Below are 17,676 nucleotides of genomic sequence, written 5' to 3'. Positions count from 1 at the left end.
CATCTGATCTTATCATTTCAAATGTCAATATGAAGCTTTAGAACCTAAATTATTTTTATTTGAAAAGTGTCGTTAATATTTAAGAAAATTAAAACGCGATCAATGTATTATAGAGTTGGGTTTTTACTTTATTTTTTAATGTTAATACATGAGAAATATATATATATATATAAATATATATATATATATATATATATATTTGTACTTGCGAAATCATAGGAAACAGCTTTAGCATTAAAATACCTGATATTGTAAATAATTGTATATTTTTAAGATCTTTTTTATTTTATTTTGTTTTATCTCTTTTATTTTATTTTTTTCCTTGCACTTTATTTCTTTAAACTGCGCTGTTGTAAAAGTGTGTTTCCCCTCTGGGGATGAATAAAGCTTTTCTATTCTATTCTATTCTATTCTAAAAATGACTTCCTTACTTACATTTTGTGAGTAATTTTGTCAAAGTAAGTTTTGATTTTATACATAAGATTAAGAATAAGATTTTATAAACTTCAGGGAATTCAAAAATCACTAGCTTAAAAGTTTTAAAGTACTTCAATAATGACGAGGTTGGTAAAAAAAAAAATTGCCTGTTGTGAGGGGATCAGACACACACACACACACACACACACACACACACACACACACACACACACACACACACACACACACACACACACACACGCACACACCTATATAATGGTGGGGGAAACACAGGAGGGGTTTTAGCCATGAACAATAACTGAACTGCCAGGCCTGCATTTTTATTGTCTCTCCGCGGTTTTGTTCGAGTCATTTGCTTCTTGTTGCAATTTGAAAAAGTGTGTGTGTGTGTCTGTGTGTGTCTGTGTGTGTCTGTGTATGTGGAATTTAAAAAAAATCGGGAAATCCTATTATTGTTTTTAATAAAACGACAAGTTTCTACTTAAATTTAATATAAATGTGTCTCTCTGGAGAACATTGAAATCTGCCTCATTTTAAATACCTATTTTGTGCAAATATACTGATAAAAAACAAGATTTAATTTCATCTAAATTCAATATTTAAAGTTTTAAAAATAACATTTTTCTCTCTCCGTCTGACCAGTTGCTGCATGTTCAGGAGAGCTCTGCTGCCTACATCTTCCCCGCGATGCTGTACACTTTAGCAGGAGGTGGCACGCTGTGCGGAGTAGCAGCGCTGGTGCTTCTCATCGTCTCCACGGCGACCGACTTCTGGATGCAGTACCGCTACTCCGGTAGCTCGGCCAATCAGGGGCTTTGGCGGTTCTGCATCAACCACAAATGCCACGCTCACACCATAACGGTCGGTGAGTGACGCCCGGAAGCACCTCACGTATAATAGCGACATTAAACTGACCTTTGACCCTGGTAATTCGAGTCGAACAGTGACAACTAATCTGATTTATGAACATCTTTTCCTAGAGATTAATAAACGCTCACTTATAATATCAACATTAAACTGACCTTTGACCCCGGTAATTCGAGTCAAAAAGTGACAACTAATCTGATATATGAACCTTTTGTTCTAGAGATTAATAAACGCTAAAGAAAAAAATATGACTGACACTTAAAAATAAACTAAGATACTCAAAGATTCACTGATTTTTACTGTTTCTTGGATTGATCCTGGGCTTCCCCCCGCAGCGTTCTGGGACGCGACCCGTGCCTTCATGTTGTTGGCGGTGTTGAGTTGCTTTGCGGGCGTCGTGCTCGGACTCACCGCCTTCACGAACGGAACCAAGAACCGGAGAGTCCGGACCGGTGGGATTGCTCTGGTCCTGTCAGGTAATATTCTGAAATAATATAATAATAAAAATAAGAGTGAGAATACTGTCAGGTATATCCTGAACGTTTTAAATACATGTTTTGATATTTAAGATGATTATATATTGTCTTTTTCCTTACAGGTTTTCTTGCACTACTTGCTCTTGCCATTTACACCGGAGTGACTGTTACCTTCTTCGGCAAACGCTTCCTCGACTGGCGCTTCTCCTGGTCCTACATCATCGGCTGGGTGGCCATTATTTTGGCATTTGCTGCAGGTGAAAAAAAAACAAACAATAAACACATAAACAAACAATAAAATCAATAATATAAAGCATGCAGCGTATCAATAATGTAAACCTTAAAATCCTTGTATCACCCTGTCCTTTACACGTTAACTAAATCATTATATACATAGTCAATATAGAAGAATAGATAAAATGCTATTTTCTCATTGTGTGCTAGCTACTTAGCAGTACAAATATAGCTTTCAATTATTGATGAAATTTAGTTATATTATTTTTGGTTGGTTTTGCTATATAAAAAAACGACACATGCTATTCTATAAAAACGATAAAAATAAACGTTTTTACTTTTAGACTCTTTTGACTGTGTGATCAATTTTTCTGAGTAAGTAGATGAGTTAGTATATTGTTACTGTTAGCACATTTTAACAACATTTATTTATTTATTATTATTATTATTGTCATATACGCACTTTAAACTTGTAATACTGAATAATTATAATAATAAATGACTTTAATCTCGTAATAAATTATTTTCTTACGAAGTATTTATGTACGATTTTAATTTCGTGAAAAATTATTTTTGTACGACTTTATTCTGGTTATAAAGTATTTTCGTATGACTTTAACCGCGTAATAAATGTATTTTATACTTTAATCTCGTAATACATTTAATAAAAATGAAGTTGCCCTAATGCTTTTTCGTAACAAAATACGTTTTAACATGTTTAAAAAAAAAGTATTGCAGTTAAAAATAAATTGAATAATTTACCGTCTTCGAGGACGTCCGCCATCTTTGGTGACCCAATAGTCACGTGACGACCTGACGCTCAAATCGATGGACCGAACTTTAAGTTTAGTGAAAAGTGAAAATTCAAAATGGAATCATTTTTTTTGATAATGACTCATGTTTGTTTCTGTTTTTTCCCAGGTGTGTTCCAGCTCTGTGCGTACCAGCGAACCAACACGGAACCTGCTCCGCCGAATGTTTCCGAAAGTTGAATAAAGTGACAAGAAGTGTGTTGCAATAAAAAGAGAAACTAAATAAAGTATTTTCTTTTTTATAATAATTAAAAAAAAAAAATCAACACGGCTGAAAATGAGTGACATGTTTTTTTATATAGGCACCATTGAAATGTTTTATTATATAGGCAATAAAAAGAAAATATTTAAATGTATACATGTACATTTAGGAACAGGTATGCATAGGTTGGGATATTTAAGAAAATAAGTAATTATAATTTGTGATAATGAATAAATTAGAAATAGTTTATAATCTACTTGTTTATATAAGTAGTTTGTGTTCAGATTACTGCATTTTAGAGCCTTTTTCCAAAGCATTTCGTATTTGGGTCTAAAAATGGTTTCCATTAAGTTTTACTTGCATTTTCTTCACTTTTTATTTTTTTTAAAGAATACCTCTTTTTAATTTTATTTAAACTTACAGATACATTTCAAATAACTCGACTTGTACATTCTGTGTACAATTCTGATTCTAATTCTTGATCATATACACACATTTTGCATGCTTTGAATAAATAAATTACTTGTGATTAATAAATATCAATAAATTAATGATATAAACACAACAAGGCTGATGTTATTGGTGAGTTAAAGTAGAATAAAAATTTAAAATAAATATATATTTCTATCCTGAAACCAAAAACCAAAGTGAAACTCTTTAGGAAAATGAATTAAATTTAAAAAATAAATTAAACAACACAGATTTATTTCAACATTGGATTTATTCTTAACAATATAACAAAGCCATCTCACAGAGACAACCTTGAACAACATGAAATGCAAATAAATATATTTGGGGCCATAGTATAGAATTAAGGACAATAACATTTGTTACAAAAATTATTTACAACACTTTCGAATAGTGCAAAAACACACAAATACTGCCCTCGTTATTGAAGTCCGCTCGAGGACAGTGCATGTGTGTGTGTGCGCCGCTGCGGGAACCGAGTCGGTGGGAAAAAAAACAAAAACAAAAAAAAACACTGGCTTGACATTTGTGTATGAAACTCCTGAAGTGAGCTGCAGCTTAAAGGCTTCATCTCTGCTACATCGGTCGAGAAGATTCTCACAACAAAACAAGTGGTGTCCAGATGCGGAGATGATGACGTGGATATGCATCGTTAGCCGAAGAATCCTTTTAAAAACCAGGAATCGGTTCATAAAAAAAAATGGAGTAAATCCTGACGAAAAAGCACATTTGACAACCACCGAGACAAAACCCCCAAATATGAGCCCTAGATTTACTTTTTTTTTAAACGACAGTCGCCTCCGAGCTCTACCACCCCCTGAGTGAATTTTGTTAAATAAGCACCAAACACTTTCATCCGAATCAAGACGTCTCGGAGTTCAACAGGCACGACGCATGTTTTTTTTTTGTAAAGTGCGCTCGCTCACTTATCATTTCCTTCTTTCACATCTATTGTCGTCTCCCCACGAATACTTCACTCCGTTGATAAAAACAAAACTAAACTTCCATCACATCTGTTGCATATTGAAATTTCCTTCAGGACCATTTTTTCTTTTTCCAAACGATTGAAAAGTGGACTGTGGTTCAAGTGACATGAGCACTAGTTTTCAGTCATAACAAGATCAACACTAATCGGCACATCGTTTATCAATAAACCTTAAAAAATAAAAAATAAAGATTTGAGCTCGATTAGATGAAATCCGAAGGACGAAAAAAAAACGAGCGTCGAACCCGAGACCGGAAAGGGAAGCGAAAACCCTCCGATCTTTAAACACGATTAATTCAAGTAGAGGTTCGATGCCTGATTGGACAGGAGAGAGAGAGAGAGAAACTAGCGGAAGAGAAACGACCTTCGAGAGCCGATCTGAATTTTGAGAGCGTCAATCATCATCATTTCAACCCGACGATCAAACACAAAAAAGAGTTTGTAGAAAAAAAAAGGTAGTACCTCATCGCACTCATGCAAAAAAACTGCATCTTTGGCTTTGCATAGCACTAGGTTCCGGTGCAAAAAGGTTGGAGTATTAAGCACGACTTCTAAGCCCTGTTCAGCCATGACATGCGTGGGGGAGATGAAGGATGAAGAGACAGTTTCCAGACGTGTGGAGCGTCTCCAGGAGTGGCACCTCGTTTACATCAGAGCCCACTGGCTTTGGTTTTCAGGGCAACGGAACTGCGAGCCGGGGCAGTGTTGCGCTCAAGGTTTTTTTTTGGCTCGACTCTCGTGTGACGACTCCTACGTCAACTGCACTTAAATTAAAAAAAAGAAGCCCTTCAAGTTTACACCGTTTAAATTGCACAGGTTTGGTCACTTTTGGCTGTGGTTGGCCTTTTTTTTTTTTGTAGTTTTTTTTTCCTTTTTCTTGGAGAGTACATGAACCATGTCTCGCCGAGTGGTCACAGGTTTGAATTCTTCTCTTCCGTCACGCGTCTTTGTGGAATCTGTCGACACAAAACAAAAGGAGACGAGTTGAAGGACGTTGTGAACACAGACGGCTGCTGCACCTCAGGCAGGAATCCATCCCTCAAATGACATAACGAGCAGATAGAAATCAAAACTTTTATCAGAGTTTTGGCGTCAGCAACTTCCAAACAAGTCTGAGTTCGCTCCCCTAGAGGCCTCTCGCCTCGGATGAATCACGAGATTAATATTTACCCGCTTTGAATGGTGAACTCGGGCAGCGCTCCCAGAGACGTCAGCTGTTCTTCCAGGGCCACGATCCTCAAACCGATGTAGCCCGAGGACAGCAGCAGCAGCACGACCCTGGCGAGCACAGACTCGTGTTAGAAGGAAGATTTCAACGCCCTTCTGATGGCGCATTAACGAGAATAAAAAAAAAACAACTCACAGGATCATGTAGATGGAGAGCAGGGTGTTGAGGGAGCTGGCCTCTCTCTGAACCAGCAGGGACTTGGCCTTCTCCTTCACATTCCAAACCCATGACCCGCCTGGACAGGTGGAGAATAAAAGGAAGCGTTAGATCTAGTCATTGGGCGGCTCCCGGACACGTTCGATTCTGGGAAAAAAAAAACCTACCTGACTCCGAGAGCTCGTCTGAAGAAGAGCTGTTGCTCTGCTGCGCTCGCAGGCTTCGAAAGGTGGAGGCGTTTCCATTAGGCACCGGGTCTGAAAACGACAGATTAAATGTTAAAAGTTACCAAATGACATCGGGGAGGGCGGGAAGAGTCCACGGCGTGAGAAAAAAAAAGTCGACCCCTCACCTCTGAGCACTGGCTTCTCCTGGAACGGCGTGGCGGCGTCGAACTGGTCGAAGCTGTCGTCCAGGCTGGATTGGCTGGAGTTCTGCGAGGGTCATCTTCCATTACAAACCCACGTGTGCACACTTTAAACAAAAGTACAGATTGGTACTCACCACTATTTTGCTCCGGTCGAAGCTGTTCTCGGCCGAGGAGAAGACGGGTGAACTGTTTGTGCTTCCCTCCTGAGAACGAGCGACACAACGGTTTAGAAACAGATAAACATCTCAAACATTCGTTGCACTCGTTCTATACTCTCACCTCCGCCTGAGGACACACGGAGCGCAGCAGCTGATAACAAGCCTCTCTGTTCCGCAGCGACACGAACAGGAACTACAGGTGTAAACAAACGTGAGCAACTACCTCTTTTTTTCAAAGCACAAGACACATTAATGACGTTTGAAACGGACCTTCTCCCCCTCAGTAGTCCGGACGGACAAGGCGTTGGGCACGAGCAGCGCTGTGTTCTGTTTCTTTACTACATGGATGCAGGAAACTGGAATCACCACCTTCAAGACAGAAACAAATGAATGTTTAAAAAAAATCCTCATGTTATCATAAATATTAGTGATGTGTAGGAGATATTCATTAAACACAGCTAGTTAAATAAGTAAGTGTGAGAGAAGATATTGATAAACCGATACATTTTCACAATACTGTATAGAAATTGAACAGCAATGCATTCATTTTTCTTTAAAAATGTGCTTTTTAATTTTAATATTTGATTTTTTTTATCATAGCTTATTTAGGGTTTGTGTTTGACTAAGGTGTGTACTGAATAAAACATTTTTTTATTTACAATTAACATGCAAATACTCTGGGGCATTTGTTGACCTTTGTGTTGAATTAAACTTATTACATATTATTACATCCGCTACTGCTAAAGGAACGATTATATCCCGCAAGATCCCGGTGGTGACTGAGGACAAGAGGATACAGTCGACCCCAGCCGCATATAAAGCTGTTTTTTTTTTAATTCCAAACAAATGAAAATACTTGAACGACTTAATCGAGAGTCATGTGGTCTGTAACGTGTGCAACACCAGAGTCAAGTATTCCAGATATACTAGTACAGACAAGTATTGGTATATTGGTACAAGTATCTAGATTCTACTCATTACTAGTGATGTGTTGATGAAGCTTCTTCAACAGGGTCATTATTTCCTGAGTCCACTACATGTCACTCTTGGCTCTATAATCTATTGATTTGAAAAGTTACTCAATTAAACATTTTTGAGCTGAGGGCGCCCCCTACTGTCCTCTGAAAAATATGACACTGCTTCATGAAGCTTCAGCGACACATCACTATTAATACACACTAATCATGATACCTAGTCTTCATTTTATACGGCCACTAGATGGAGTTTTTGAAGTTTGAAAATGATGCCAGGTTTTATTGAATTAGTAAATTGGAGTCAAAGGTTATAAAGTACATCATGATACAGTTTCTTTAAAAGTCACCTTAGTGTCCTTGAGAAGAACTGAGGAGTAGAAACAAGCATGGCTGTCAGTGACGTACAGTCGACCGTGGTAGGGCACTTCCTTCTGCAGGGCACAGATGTATGCTGGAGAGACAAGTTCACACATTTTACCTTCTGCTTAACGCACAACAACGACTCGACGATCTGTGCTCCAAACATACCATGTATCAAGGCTTCGCTCTCTGGAAGTTCTGGAAACAGTTTGTGGAATGTTTTGTTGTGCTTTTTAAAACTCTGGAAAGAAAAACACACAAAAGAGGTTAAGATAAACTCTTAAATAAATGTTTAAAAGCGTGTGAGGTCTTACACTTTGAAGGCCGTTGCTCTCCGTCCTCTCGAAGGTTCTGCTGTCGATGTCAAAGGTTTGTGACCTGAGAAGAGAAGAGGAAGAACAGCTGTGAGTTCAAAGAACAGCTGTGCAGCCATAATACATAATAGAGAGAAGTGCTGTCAATGTGGCGGGAACACTCGTTTTCCGAAGGAATTTTCCCGATTCTGAAAGGTCACTTAAATAGGATTGTTTTAAGGTTCCTGATTTCCATGTTTATTGATCTACACACTTGCACTACCTGTGCATTAACTTAGTTTTTTGTTATATATTAGTTGATTATTTAAGTTTGTTTATTTCATTTTGTCGGTTATTTATTTTCTTAAATGTCTTAATTAATGTCTGTTTAAGTCTTTAATTGTTAAGTCTTTCATTGTTTTAAGTGTTTAATGTCTGTTGTAAAGTCCTTTCAACCGTAGTCATGTTTTGCATCGTGGGTCAGAGAGGACCACGATTTAATGTATGCTGTATGTCTTAATACATGCATATTTGACAATAAAAGAACTTGAGACTTGAGGCACCCTCCTCTCTCAGTTACTAACGCAACCACCAAGAGGTCACGTGTCGCACGCCAAATCCATCCTGCTCGGATCATGTGGGTGGACAGTGTGTCGAGCGGTCATGAGTGTGCCATGACGTGCAAACAGCTGAGAGTCGAAGCCAGTCTTGTGACGGGGAATAGTTGCACCTGACCCTCAAGTGTGTGGAAGATACCAATGTTTTTTTGTTCGAGGTCATTTTTCACGGGACCTCCAGATAAGAGTTTGAATTTCAAACGAGTCTTACCTGACGGCTACTTGTCTGCTGAGGGTTTTGTGCTGCTGCTGCTGGATCTCGAGCTGCGCCGCCTCCAGGCTCAAAGCCTTCCTGCTCTCCACCTTCTTCACGCTGCCATTGCTGAGACTGCTGCGGCTTTTCTTCACTTTGGCAGGCAGCCCGCCAGCGCTGCTCTCCACTGGGTAGCTGCTGGATACAAAAAAAAAGAAGAAAAGATTGAAAACTGATCTCAAATTTCATTTCAGTGGGTAGACAAAAGAGTAGACACACCACGGTGGATTTACAGCCTTAAAATGATGTTTAAAAATCAGCCATCTGCAGGAAAATGCTGCTTAAATAGTGTTATTTCTATTCTAAAACTATCACATTAACTCCTTTATTTGATAAAGCAAACAGTGGTTGTAAATCAGAACTGCTCGTCTCAAGATTATTTTCGACTCCATTGATATGAAAAGTCATTTCTAGGTGATTAACTTAAGCCCCATTTCCCAAATTAATAACATAATTTTAAAATAATTCTGTCCTTGCATCGCATAAATAAACTTTTAATGTAAAGCCTTTAGACGCCGTTCGAGCTGTAGTTTCATGTTAATGCAAACAATATTTTCATTTCAACTAGTTGACTTTGCAGGAAGTGGTCTAACGCCCACCAATTCGCTGATGAGGTTCTAAGCTTTTAATTTTCTCACCTAAAAATACGCCGTGTGAAACGTCCGGTCGGATTTTGCCGATACACAGCAGGAACATATTTCATTAACATGATGAAAAGGTTCTCATTCTAAACACAATCTTTCTTCAGTTCAAGTCACCCTATCTTGTGCTTTAAATCGACCATTCCGGTTAAAAAGACAAAAAAAAAGAAAAAGAAAAAGCAACAAACATATATCTTGTTTTCTTTCCCCCCCGACACTAATTTAAAAATGCTTCTTCTTACATTACCACCAAACAATAACAAACCGTAGCCAAACAATGTGTCCAACATTTCAAGCACAACAAACTCCAAACACAGACATATTGTGAAGTCAGATAGTTTGCATCACCCAAAAATTAGAGAGACCAACATTTGAAAACCAAATGAATGCAAAGCAACACAAACAAATCATCCTCTCGGTCGACCATCAGAAGCGGAAAGAAGCCCTTATCTTTATGATCCTCGGGTCAAGGTCAGAATTTTCCAAAATAGGTTTTTAATCAAAAATCAATTGCGTCATAATTCCGCTCGCATTGCTAAACCTGGAACGATGCGTCATTTAAAAGAGAAAAACCGTTGGAAACTCAAACAAGTTTAAGTGGTTTTTAGAACAGAGCAAACAAGAAGACGCACCATTAGCCGAGACATCAATCATCCTGCGGTGAAAACAGAATACACTTTTCATTCATGATGCATTTTAAAACGCTCTTACCTGGAAATCTTAAACCTTTTTGAAGAACGGAAACTCATATACCTAGTGACGGTGGGCATATCCTTTTTTCAAGTAGAAAAAACTAAAAAAATATATATACTTTTAATACTTGCTTTGTGCCATGATTGTGGCACAAAAACAAGACAATAAAGTTTTAAGCGAGAGAATATAATGATAGTTCCGTGTGGTCGGTCGCTGTTGAGCCACAGGTTCTCCCTCCAGTGGTGTGAGAAAAAAACACTGTTTATGTATGAATGCTTTCTAAAGAGGAAGCCAGTGTGCCGACAGTGGTGTGACACTCGTGACGTCAAACCTGACCACTCCCCCCGCAGACAAACAGGCATGAGCGTGCGCACACACACACACACACACACACACACACACATTTAATCTGTAAAAACAGTGCAAGCACCGGCTTGCTTTGGATAAGAACTCCCTCTGAGAGCGTTCGACTGAAAGATTAAACTCAAATCTAAAATGTTCAAATCATCCCCACAGAACTGGTTCTTTTAAAAAAGAGGCGATAAAAGGTTGTGTTTTTTTTACGTGGGTCGGACAGGATTCTCATGATCCGGATGCAATTGCCACGTTTGCCTTCCAGCAACAAAGCCAAGAAAGAAAAAAAAGGAAAAAAAAGTCTCCAGTAACTCTTACTTTGACGTGTGTGTTTGCTCAGAAGTCAAAGACATTTACACAATTTATAGAGAAGCTGAAACATTTCATCACGGAGAACATGTTACAAGATTCTGCTGCTTTAATTTCGGGAAGAACTTTCTTTCAAAACTTTCAATGACGCGTCATAGAAGTGGGGTAAAGGTCAGACGGAGAACCAGACGAGGAACACAGCGCCTCGCTCTGTATTCTTTGAATTATTTTCTGCCCTACTTTTATCAAAGCAACGCTGGGCACTGTTGGATTAATCTGTGTTCCCTTTGTCGGAGTTTCCACTGAGATGTGTTGATTTCACAGATACGTCTGAGTTTAAACGCCCTTTTACTCGTGTTAGGACAAGAATCGTTTTCCAGGCTTTTGTTCAAGTCTGCAATTCATCCGTCAACAACACTGACTTGAATCTGACTTGTCATTTCATGACTTTTAATTCCTCTTTATAGACTTTTTTTTACCTACAACATCTCCATTTATAGTTTTAAATGATGAGCATTTTCCATCTGAATTCTAACCTCTCGACTTTCAGTCAGAAAACTCTTAAAGTATCAGATGAACAGATATTAATCCGATGCACTATTTCTCAAATACTTCACTTCAAACAGTAGCTGCACATGAAATGCAAAAAATGTGGAAAGAAAAAGGAAACGGAGGAAGTCGTTGATGCGCTTTAAAGTGGTTCTGCCAAGTGTTTCTTTGCAAAGGTAAAAGAAAATGATTGCGGCAACACACCCTTTCAAATTCCTCACGTTGTCTTGTCATGAGTAGTTAGTACTATTCCATCCACACAAATTGTATAGTGTTTATGTCACTTTCATTATGAGTCATTACTAGTTATTGTTCAAAATGACGTAAAACAATAAAAGGTCTATTTACATAAGTGGTTGAGGCTTATCTATACGAGAAGATGACGACCTTGACCCCTGACCAACTTCCCTGTTGGAGGACCAAATAAATATGACCCGTCACTGAATATCTCCTCATATAGATGCCACACAAACGATAAGTGCTTCCATTATCTCTATCACAGTGTCGGTTTTCTTAAGTTTACCGACGCAGAACCGAAAAAGTTCAGTTCACCCCAGACGCCCTGAAGAATGTACCTCAGATACAATCAGACATATACCAGGGAAACCTTTTTCTGGTGAAATACCACAATATAGTTACACAATGACATTTTACAAAACGTGTTGACAAGATCCATTCAGGAATCCAAACAAAAATATGAGGTTAATCATTTGACCAAGTATTTAAAATTCTTTGAAGACAAAATATAATTGTTTTAATTCTGAAATGAAGATTATTTACTTTGAGGTCAGAGGTATTTACACACTTTTAATTGCTATACCAAGGTTTCATGAACAATTTGTTTTTTTAACTAAGCAACAATTCTACAGAACTAAATATTTACAAACTGATACATGAAACCATTTCAGCCCCTAGTGAAGTAAAAGTAACATATATATGTGATACACTCTCTTACCTATTCCGTTCTTTCATCACAGCACCCGACTAGTCTCTCAAGTTTGCTTCCTTTTCCTTAAACTTGCTTTGCTCTTAATCAAAAGCGTCATCGTTGCACTTTGACACGATGAGAGCTCTTGGATAACTGCAGTAAAACCAACCTTTAATCTCAAGAGGTCAGCCTGACGGACATAATTATTACATAAATATAATCAGATCATTTTATCAGAGCAACCTTATCGTTTTAAATCAAGACTGCCATTTGCAACAGGTATGGATCTGGACATCTTCTAAATGTACATGTGAAAAAATGACCGTGAACCAGTATTTCTATCTTTGCACAGGATTCCCTCCACCACCTTCTCCATCGGGGGAACCCAATCGGCGAGCTGACATCAGTCTCTATTTTAAGGCTACGCTAGAATCCTCGCCGCGCTTACATCATTCCACCTGACTGACATTTCTCGTAGCCTCTCGAAGTTGAGCTGCTGGCGATGTGCCCGTGCTATATCGGGATGTACCGTACTGGAAAACAGGACGGGTATTTCTTCCATAGTAGGCACTGCTTCTCAAACATCCGTGACAGGACCACATAAGGAGAAGCGTGACCGCCTTAAAATGTATAGCTAAACAGCATTTAATTGTAATTTTATGTGTTGTGAATCAATGAAGGTATAGAATTTGTCATGGACTGTATTGGTTCAAATAGTAACAACTGATGACTCAAGCCACATTTATCTCATGCAAAAAAAACCACCTCATAGTTGGAATTATTATAATTTAATATCTACATGCCTCAGATGCGGAAAATGTAAGATAGAAAATTTGAAAAGAGCACCATCTTCTGGTCAAAACTGGATTTTTTTTTTATATAGTCAACCACGTCGACTGTTTGATTATCCACTCAAATAATCTTATCTCTATATACATACAGTTTTAGTTCATTTAATTAAATGATAGAGGAATGAAGAGTGATCACAACACGGATCTTAAGCTGGATTTACATTTAAAAGGATTAGACTATTGGTTTGATTGTTAAAGCGCTTTGTGACCCTGGTCTCGAAAAGCGCTATATAAATATATATTACTTACTTACTTACTTACTTACATACAGGTATATGGTTCTTTTATACCACTTTAAGCCTCAATAAAGACGTTATTAAGGCCATTGTACGTGGTCACGGGTGGGTAACGCGCACGTCTGTGGACGTCTGCCACAAGTCACACTGTGGAAGTCTGTGTTCCTGTTGGAAGTCATGTGGCCTCGTACACGCAGCACCTACTTCTACTTCCGCTCTGATAAAATGGGAAAGCAGGCAAGAGGGTCTTTCTCCGGCTGCAGTGAACGCATGTGGCGATCATTTACTTGTTCTGCCATAACGTAGAGTTTAAAATAAATAAAGACTCCAGCTCCTGAAATGTATCCCGACGACCTTTGTCGTCACATGACCCGACACTTATCAACACGGTAATACTGCTGTGAAGCTACAGAAGGTGAACAGTCAAGAAGCTTCTCAACAGTTGGTGAAAAAGGGGCAGAAAGGTGGTCATTAACACGTCGACGATATGTGACAAGTAACTTCAACCCTGACCTGCAACCTTCTTCTTTTTTTTTTTTCACCCTTATACAAACATATCATTTGAGGTTTGTTTTTTCTTCTTCCTCTGCAGGCCAAAGAGCTCATTTTATAATTTAGACCTGCATGATCCTCACTGCCCGCAGCAGAGCGGCTCTTTACTCAGAGCATCCGTCTGGAGCCAACAGGACGCCTGCGAGGCTGCCGCACCCAACCTATTCCAGGATCCTCCGGCTCACTGGCTTTTAAAATCCACCATTAATGTTCCCAACATGTACAGCAAGCAGAAAAAAAAACCCCGCAGAGGTTAGGAAATGGTATATACATTTCTTTTAAATTAGTTTTTTATGTCTAATAGTTCGCTAGTGGACGATGACAAAACAAATAGTAGATTAATTGATAAATTGGTTTATTAAGTTGTGACATTAACTTTAATTTTATCAAGTGAAATGGAACCGAGCTCCCACAGTGTCTTTCATGTCACATGCGTTACAAAAGAAAACGCACACCAGGGGGTCTTCAAATGCAATTTTCGATTACAACACCACAAAAAATCAGTAATACCACTTAGGATAGAACATTTTTAAAAAGGTTCAACTACAGTTCAATCAAAGGCATCATTCACATAACACCACGCACCGCCACCTGTGATCCAAGAATAGATTTCCAGGAGGTTCAGACTTGCTAGCCCCATGTTTAACCCGCTCTCAGAGGTTGTGGGGAAAGACCAAACAAATGTAAAAAGAGCCCATTTGCATGTCTGTGTATGTGAATTCAGTTCTTATCTTTAGCTTCCCTTTGCAGACAATTGGGATGCTAAACTGACCATTACCACCACAACAGAAGCAAGTAATGGACTCACTGAATTTTAAAATGTGAATGTTTTGAATTAAATCCGTAAGGAAGCAACGTTATACTGACTGTTAAAAGACTGAAGTCTGCCCACATGAGTAAGCAAGTACGCGTTATCTATACAGTTGTGTAGAAGAAAAAACATCTAGAGCGGGGCGTCACTTGAGGAAAATAAAGTTTCTTTAGATAAGAAAAAAAAAGGTCATAAAACCCCACTCACTCTCTTGCCTTTTCGTTCATTTACCGTCATATTATATAGATCAAAAACAGCTGCACGAGAGACTATACCTTTATCTAAGTAGGTAAGTTATTTATCTTGCAAACAACATCCGGTTTCCAACACAAGTATCATCGCACATACTGATGCTCACTAAAATACAGATAATATTAAATAAGCCGGTTTTAATCAATGCTTTAAATCAACAATGTTATTTATGTAAAAATAAGTTGAATTTAATTTATAAAATTAACTATTATTTTATCCATTTTATTTATATTATTAAGTACTATACTCTATAATATAGATATAACTACATGAGTTTTTGTTTCAGGACCATCTTATGAATGTTGCAAGTATTTATATCTTCCTGAATATAAAACATGAATTTAGAATTATTCAATATATATATATATATATATATATATATATATATATATATACACACATGTCCCAATAATCGATTTGATCTGTTTGATTGATCAGTTTCTGATGCTTTAAATGTGAGTCATGGCCCCTCACAACACTCACTATATAAATTGTGGCCCCTGAGGGAAATTACATTGCCAAACACAGATCTAAAACTAATATTTATTCATTATTTATTCAACCCATTATTTACATATATCAATTTGACACTGCTTTCTAAAAAAAAAAAACAGCATCAGAATTGAATGTGCAAAAATCAAGTTGCCATTTACACGTTAACCGTAACGTATATAAATATATATATATATATATATTGGTTAGTTTGGTTTAAAAAACAAACAATGTCAATGATAATAAAACGTAGAATAATTGTAGTTAAATAGCATCCTAGGAGGGAGGCTAACGGGTTAGCTTATACAAACAATACCGTTGTTTCTTATCATTAAAAGACTGTATCACAGCTCAGTTAAAGAACATTATTCATTCATTTACTTGTAAATAATAGAAATAATAATAAGGTCCACATTAGAGCTCGTGCTTCCATGAAATACGACCCGTTAGCATCCGCCCTCTCTGGGTGACGCTCGCCGGCAACGTAGCGGTTTTTGTTGCTAACATTCACAGACACTCACCTCTCTTTCATGAAGTGCTTGATTCTGACGATGGCCTTCTCGTCGATCTTCCGCAGGAAGGTTTTCAATCTTTCTCTCTTGTTTTCAAGCATTCTTCCTCGCGCCAGAGGTGGTCGGTTCGTCCAGAATCGACGCTCCACGACCAGACTCCACTGCCGTCGTCGTCGTCAGTCTATCTTGTTTTGGGTCCAGCTGCTCACTCCTGCCTCCTCCCTCTCCTGCTCCGGCTCATAAAGCTAATGAGGCTAAATCGGACCAAGTCTGCGAGCCAATCAGCGTCGAGGACGAGGAGAGGAAAGCGGTCATGTCAGCCTGAGCCGGCCAATAAAAAAGGAGTAGTCGGCTTTGTGAGACCGCCCATTTCCTTATAGGGGCAAAGAGGCTGGGTTTCTTCGGAGCGCTCTTAAAGAGACAGGCCTCTTATTTATATTGGTTATGGAGTCTTCTTTTTTTTTAAAATAATTTACCTGATGAGTTTATTCTTCACGTGTGCGAGACATGAAGAAATTCTTTCTTTCTTTATTAAAAAAAAAACATTGCCTTTAGCGGGGACATTGTAGGAGTTTTATAAATGGCACAATCATTTCATAAAAAAAGAGTAGATGAGAGTTATTCAAATGGTAAATAAAAAAAAAAAACACCCAGTACTCAAGATTGACCTTTGGACACATTTGTAGAACACAGGAGTAGAAATGTCCAGACTATAGAAAAATACCTATAAAATACATATCGTATGACATAGACAGAAGTTATATTGTCAGGATGAAATGAGAACATCATAATCAGAAACTTGTATTTTCAGTGTTATAACCACAACATAAGATTGCTTTTGTGGTGTCACTGCAGAATAAAAAAAAAAGAAAGAAATAAGATACTTAACAAAAATAAGCAATAGAAAAACAGAAAAACACACCAAGCTAGTCATATATGGTGTATAAATGGTGGAAAGCTCACTTTAAATCTCAATATTTCTAATAGTGTTGGTAATGTGTTACCATTAATTCTGGGAAAACAGCACTTTAGGTTTGTACTCCTCATCCGTCTGTCCATCTGTTACTCAGCACTCTCGGCCTCTTCCTTCCTTTTTTCCTCTTTCACAAGATGTATTATTACTTCCTTTACATAGAGCAAGTGTCAGCAAGTTGTTTGTGTGAGAATCAAATCTTAACCTCAAAATATTTGGCAAACCACCTGATTCTGTTCTTTTAACCATTTAAGAAAAGAACAAAAGCTTAAGTTGAATAACAAATTCCCTTAAATTCGGCTTCATGGTTACATCAGTTATTTCCTTTGAAGCTAAAGAGAATTTAAGAGCGAAAATGATTAATGGTGAAACCACTGTAAAGTCATTATGAAACCTATTGTGGTTCTCACTGTCGTTGGTGATATTTCCCTCCATCATCATCGGATAGATAGATAGATAGATAGATAGATAGATAGATAGATAGATAGATAGATAGATAGATAGATAGATAGATAGATAGATAGATAGATAGATAGATAGATAGATAGATAGATAGATAGATAGATAGATAGATAGATAGATAGATAGATAGATAGATAGATAGATAGATAGATAGATAGATAGATAGATAG

The 17,676-nt window shown here is 37.8% G+C and overlaps 2 protein-coding genes across 3 annotated transcripts; one reads left to right on the top strand and one right to left on the bottom strand.

Annotated features, from left to right (window-relative positions):
* Positions 1-1,120: 1,120 nt before the first annotated feature.
* Positions 1,121-3,007, top strand: lim2.2 (lens intrinsic membrane protein 2.2). The gene is made up of 4 exons (XM_087783493.1): positions 1,121-1,303; positions 1,641-1,781; positions 1,904-2,038; positions 2,937-3,007. The coding sequence occupies exons 1-4, from the start codon at positions 1,126-1,128 to the stop codon at positions 3,005-3,007; spliced, it is 525 nt and encodes a 174-aa protein (XP_087639619.1). The 5' UTR covers positions 1,121-1,125.
* A 724-nt stretch (positions 3,008-3,731) lies between these two features.
* Positions 3,732-16,257, bottom strand: LOC148085319 (GRAM domain-containing protein 2B). Of its 2 annotated transcripts, none has more exons than XM_087783491.1 (13): positions 16,081-16,257; positions 8,850-9,029; positions 8,043-8,106; positions 7,897-7,969; positions 7,716-7,819; positions 6,665-6,763; positions 6,516-6,587; positions 6,371-6,439; positions 6,219-6,300; positions 6,034-6,123; positions 5,846-5,945; positions 5,653-5,760; positions 3,732-5,438 (listed from the first exon to the last, which is right to left on the bottom strand). In XM_087783491.1, exons 1-13 carry the CDS (start codon positions 16,170-16,172, stop codon positions 5,420-5,422), a joined length of 1,152 nt encoding a protein of 383 aa, XP_087639617.1. In that variant the 5' UTR covers positions 16,173-16,257; the 3' UTR covers positions 3,732-5,419. The 2 variants fall into 2 exon arrangements, with proteins under 2 accessions (XP_087639617.1, XP_087639618.1); XM_087783492.1 differs by lacking the exon at positions 16,081-16,257 and adding an exon at positions 10,244-10,476.
* Between the last annotated feature and the right edge of the window lie 1,419 nt (positions 16,258-17,676).

Source organism: Callionymus lyra, chromosome 2 (genome assembly GCF_982586985.1).
Source record: "Callionymus lyra chromosome 2, fCalLyr1.hap1.1, whole genome shotgun sequence".
NCBI lineage: Eukaryota > Metazoa > Chordata > Actinopteri > Syngnathiformes > Callionymidae > Callionymus > Callionymus lyra.
The sequence above is the reverse complement of the archived record's forward strand: the minus strand, read 5'-3'. Positions and strand labels throughout refer to the sequence as shown.